The 6000-nt window shown below is 40.6% G+C and overlaps 1 protein-coding gene across 2 annotated transcripts in view; it reads left to right on the forward strand.

The window, feature by feature from the left end:
* LOC136856034 (fatty acid hydroxylase domain-containing protein 2-like) overlaps positions 1 to 4007 on the forward strand; it is a 30342-nt gene extending 26335 nt beyond the window's left edge. For both annotated transcript variants that reach the window (XM_067133598.1, XM_067133589.1), the window contains exon 8: positions 3309 to 4007. In XM_067133598.1, coding sequence (XP_066989699.1) covers positions 3309 to 3486 — 178 coding nt within the window. In that variant the 3' untranslated portion in view covers positions 3487 to 4007. The remainder of the gene's footprint in view (positions 1 to 3308) is intronic.
* The last annotated feature ends 1993 nt before the right edge of the window (positions 4008 to 6000 follow it).

Consider the following 6000-nt stretch of genomic DNA (forward strand, 5'->3'; position numbering starts at 1 on the left):
CTTCCTCAAAAAAAATTTCTTAAGGTTTCAACTCCATCCTCTTCCACCCACCTTAAGATGTCCTCCAGTACCCACCCAGCCCTTAAGTTAACCCTCTTTGGACCCCAGAAGTGGGACAACTACTTCATCATTCCTCCCTGACCGGTCCTTATGCGAACAATACACTCCACTTTCAAAAGTGTCTGCAGAGACAGGTAGGAATGGTGAAATTCCTAACAAGATGCGACCGCTCAAGTCTTGTTATGGTTAACACAGAGGATCAGGCCCAAGCAATGTCCACCCTCAAAGACCTACATGGCAATGCCTTCCCTTACACTCCACATTCTCACCTCAACAGTTGCACTGGAATAGTGGTGATACCCTCTGAGCAGTGCCCGGTTGACAACGTCAGCTGGAGTTACAGCTCAGTGCCTCAAAGAACTCCTAAGTGACCTCCATGAAGTTCTCCATGTTACATGCTACACTACTGGTGACAAGAGCAAGAGGAAATATCAAAAAATTTTGCAAAGGCCACATTCAAGGGGCAAGACCTCCCACATGACGTATACATCGGAGGTCAACATTACAAAGTCCAAAAGTATATTCCTCCCCCACTTCAATGCCAAAAGTGCAGACACTTTGGACACCCAGCCAAATTTTGCAGATCACAAGCGCACTGTCCCATTTGCAGCTCACCTGACCATGATCGAGCAAATTGCCACTCACAAGAGCATATTTGTGCCAATCTTGCTGGCAAACATAATGTTTTTTTTTACCATGACTGCCCTGTCTACAAGTTTGAGTCAGAGGTTGCTGCCCTCTGCCTCAAGCATGGATTTACCCTCAAAGAAGCTAGACAGGAGGCTTGCCACCTTGGCTTTACCATTGTCACTCTGGCCCAGGTCAAGACAACAGCAAAGCAAACAAGCAAAACCATTGCCAATATTGTGCCACAACCAACCCCTTTCCTTCTCCTCTTCAACTCCTCAATCCATCACCATCTCGAATACTTCCTTACCCTAATCCCTTTCTTTGCCCAAACTGCTGCATACCTCCTCTTCTTATCTCAAGTGTATCTTTGAGGTGTTAAATTCAGAAACACCTACTTCTACATCCCTATTTTCCTGTCCCTCACTCCCAAAGCTTCCTCTCCTTAACACAACCCCCACACGAAGAAATAAACGCCAATTTGGAACAACTCCAAAGACCAATAACAAATTCTCCCCTTCCAGGTTTTCTCAGTCACCCCCTGTTTGCCCTCCATCCAAGAAAACCCTTACAGCCAAGTCTCCTTCAAAAACCATGAAGGACACTGAGGATTACATAAATCAACCCTTTATCACAATCCCAAACCCAACCTCATCCCCCACCTCCTCCCACACAAATATGCTACTGTCCATCATACCACTGCTGAGGTCCACAACCCTCCTGCTATCCTTCCCCTCACCTCCCCTGCCAACTTCCACAGAATCTCCACCTACCTCACCTCTCCCACTACCTGTCTCCTTTCCCACCCAACCTTCCACTCAGACCTCTGTACAGAGAAAAAGTATCCTCGACTTTGCTTTACCACCAGGTTGTACCCATGAGTCTCTCTCTTCCTATCCCTCTTCACCTTTAGACTTCCCTTCTACATATGACTCATGTAAGTAATATGCCTCCAAGAAACTTTCTTTACCCAACCACTGAGACCTATTCCCAATTACCATTTCCATTATTCTCCTCACTCCATTTCAGCTTCTATTTTCTTTCATCACAAAATACCATACTTAACTGTAAGCATTACAACAACCTTTCCTACAATGATGGATTACCATAGTATCAGTCTACCTTTCTCCCTCCTACCCTATTGACTTCACTGCCTTTCAAGACCTCCTTTCCCAATTACCATCCCCCTTACTTGTGATAGGTGACTTCAATTGCCGCCACACATTATGGGCGGCTCGGTTATCAATTCCAGTGGAAGTGCCCTTGAACAGTTTTTAATATCTAATAACCTTTCTATTTTAAACCCAGAACACCTGACTCATTTTGACGCAAAAACACATTCCTTTTCTTGTCTAGATCTATCACTATACTCTCCTGCTCTCCAACTAGACTTTAACTGGTCTGTGTTAGACCACTTCATAACTAGTGGCCACTTCCCTACCATTCTTTCACCTATTTCCTATGTCCCTCTTGCTAATCCTCCATGTTGGCACTTTGATAAAGCTGACTGGTGCTCGTTTTCCATGCTTTCAGAGTACATTTTGACACATGTCACTTGCACCACAATCTACACAGATAGCTCCAAGCCCCCTAAAGGAACTGGGGCTGCTGTCCTCTTCCCCACCAAACATTTCCAGCTACTATTAATACCTGTGGCAAGCATACTGACAGCAGAACTATATGCCATTCTGTTTGCACTAAAACAACTTCTAATCTACCCCTCATCATCCTTCATCATTTTCACAGACTGATAATTCTTTATCCCTCATCCAATCTATTGACCGCATCCATCTTGCAGTCCGTGAAATTCAAGATTGGCTCATTCATATTTCAATCTGGAAAAAACTAGTCTGCTTCTGCTGGACTCTGAGCCATGTGGGAATCCTAGGCAATGAGCAAGTGGACTCTTTAGCCCACTCTGCCGCTTTGTCAGGATGCCCACATTCCAAAATCATCCCATTACTTTCCATTCTCCCTTAACTATCTACTAAATTGCGGGCAGTTTTTCTAGTCCAGTATCTCAAATAACAAGCTCCGCACAGTTAAATCTACCATACCACCATGGTTAAACCCATGTCACAAGAATAGATGATGGGAAACTGCTCTTGCCCGACTATGAGTAGGCCATTCAAACCTCACACACTCCTGCCTGATGAACAATCCCCTCAAACCTTGTGTCCAACTTGTCATATCCCTCTTTCCATATCCCATATAATCTTTTCCTGCCCCCAGCATACAGTCGCACACAACAGAGCCTTTACCAGTCTAACTGTTCTTCCCTGTCCACCTTGCCTTCATAATATCCTCATTGAAACAGAACTTCCTCCAAAGAATATGTAATCTGCTTCCTCCAACAAATAAATATTCATCTAGTATAACCGACCAACCAATAATTCTGACCATACTGTATCTATTAATCAGCATAACATAGCACCATACAGTCTTCAAAGCCTGGTGCTCGATCAATATTAATTCAATTCAATTCACGGTTTCATTATATCCAAAGAAAACTAATTAACCAAGAATTTATCATAACTGAAAATTAATACTATCTCTTGTAGTAGTAGCTATTTTTTCGTTGTAGAAATATTATCATTAGTACTACTACTACTATTTCCTAGATTCAACCAGTGCTATGGCGTTCTGGGCATCTTGGATCACCTGCATGGCACGAACAAGACCTTCAGGGCCTCCACTAATTACGCCAGGCACCACACCTTCCTTACCTTGACGCCACCTCGCAAGATGTTCCCAGATGTAGATCCTGATGCCAAGACCATAAAAGGCAAGAGCTGCTAAGGAAACAGTCCGAGGAAAGAGGCAAATATGACAGGCTGGTCAGAAAGCCAACGAAAATATACAGTGAAAAATAAATATAAAATATATCTGTGAACAAATGAAAAAGAAATTAAAGCACCAAGTACCAAACAGAATTCACAAGCAGTCTAGAAGCATGCTTTAAGTAGAGAGGGAATTCCAGGATTTGAAAAAAGTTGACAAAGTTACAGATTCAGGCCATCAATACTGTATTGCCTAAATATGGTTTAATATCCTTAGCATATTGAATTTAGGAGCACGAACAAAATTGTATAGCAGCTTGAAGTTGAATGGTACCCAAACAGTAAAATGTGCATAAAATGAAGTTTTAAACAACCCATAATAAAGGAATTATGTCCAATTATAAAAATACATTTTTACATATGATCAAATAACTCAAAACAACACGCATTTTTAAGATGGCAAAAGTTATAAGCAGTTCAAATACCAACAGTTCAAATACCAAAGTGCTTTACTCTGAATAAAATCATTTAAACCTGAAATGCATATCATTTAACTCAAAAGTTATCACAAAAATAACTACTCTAAAAGATAAAAAATTCAAGGTTACAGTACCAAACTGGATGCACCAGATATGGAGAAAAAATTGCCAAGGTAATGTTGACTTTGCACTTACACCTGAACATGCTGAGAATCATATTAGATTACGAGGGTAGCAACAATTTCTTAAATCTTCAGACTGAGACTACAGGCACCCTAAGTGTCTTTCTTGGTAATATGAATCTACAGGCACCACATAATTTTTTAATCCAAAATCTTAGACTCACAGGGACCTGTGAAGACCATCTGTTCCTTCCTTCTTTGGTCTGGGATTAACTGGAGAACTGGACACAACCAATATTTTGTAACTTTAGAATCAACTGCAATATATGGGTATAAACTGCTTCTAACGTTTTCATTTTGGCAATAAAAGGCAAAAGATATTGCCGATGGGTAAGCGCTGAAACCTATCAGGGTTATTCAGCATCTTTGAATTTACAATTTTCTTAAAACACTAGGGTGTTTGAGGTCCCACCTGGCATAAAATACATACAATAAATAAATACATGTACTAGAAGTATACTCTCTTAAAATGTTGTCCTCTCACAAGTACCCCTTAGATTATGTCCATCTAGGTGTCATCTAAAATTTCTGAAATATCCTTACCATCTAAATGGTGTTCCATCCTTCGATGGTCATGACTGGAGCAGTGAACCAGAAAGTGCCTAACAGACAGAGAGCTGTCACAGTCACTACATGGATGTATGGAATTTTGGGACACAAGCCATGTAACTGGGACGCAAAGATCATTTAGCACTAAGTTTGACGAAATGGTTAAATTACACAACATGATAAGTTTTCATTAGGCTATTCATACATCTTTACTGTTGAAAAATTATGAACACATTTAAGCTCTTCTCACACAAGATGGTTTTGTCTGTGCTGATTTGAGAGAACAAATTGTTTGTTCCAGCACTCAAGAAATCTATGGGAACTTTTATTGGAAGACAACGGTAAGTGATTTACAATGCAGGTGGGCCTGCTTTGCATTAGCAGTGCCCTGTGAGCCTGACCAGGTAGCAAGCTTCTTTTTCTTCTTATTACCTTGTGTTTCCCTTATAGAGATGAAACAGATTTTGAGCTGCTGGATTGGACTATTGTTTTTGGTATCTCCTCAGACAGCAAAGAGCAACTCAGCCCAACAAAATTTTACTAAGATATGACCTTCATTGTTCTTTCCTGTCTCAGCAGGTTTGGTAATGAGCCCATCATGTTCAGCTAGGATCCAGCTGAAGCAGGAGAGCCAGGCTTGGAGACAAATTTAGAGGCAGAGTCCATTTGACAGGATGACAGGTCTTTTTATATATTCCACAAGAGAAGTAAAGTCTAAATAAGTGATCCTTCTCTCTTACAGTCTGGGGAGTCAGTGACACCAAATCTGAAACAAAAAAAAGGGGTTTTCATATTTATTTTATAACAACAGAGGCATCTGTTGATTCAGAGCTTTTTTTTTTTGCCACCATCAACTTTTGCTTAGCACCACCCATCCTTATTTACTCTGTCTGCATTTTTAAGGACAGCATATTCACAATTATATCATGAGCAAATTTTTTGCTTTGGGAATGACCACCATTACAGTAAAGACTAAATATCTCAGCAGGACACTGACCCACAGAACCATGTTCTTTTGAACACACGTATCATATCTGTCTATTGGGACACTTAATCCAGCGTACAGTACAGTATAAATATTCATAATACTTAAGCACTGACTTGGTTTACTTTTGAATGTAATAATTCTGATGGGCAGATGCCCAATACTTATGTCGACAGGCAACGTTTTGAAAGAGAACAACAGTAAGATGGTGTTGTATCCCCCACCTAGTTTTTACTTAAAACTTCTTCTGTGAACTCGTAAAGGTCTTTACTGATAACTATATACCATTCATTTTGTCTTGAAAGATCTATGCTGGGTAACTGTTTTCATCTGGAAAA

The sequence above is a fragment of the Macrobrachium rosenbergii genome, chromosome 3 (assembly GCF_040412425.1).
Source record: "Macrobrachium rosenbergii isolate ZJJX-2024 chromosome 3, ASM4041242v1, whole genome shotgun sequence".
In the NCBI taxonomy this organism is placed as follows: domain Eukaryota; kingdom Metazoa; phylum Arthropoda; class Malacostraca; order Decapoda; family Palaemonidae; genus Macrobrachium; species Macrobrachium rosenbergii.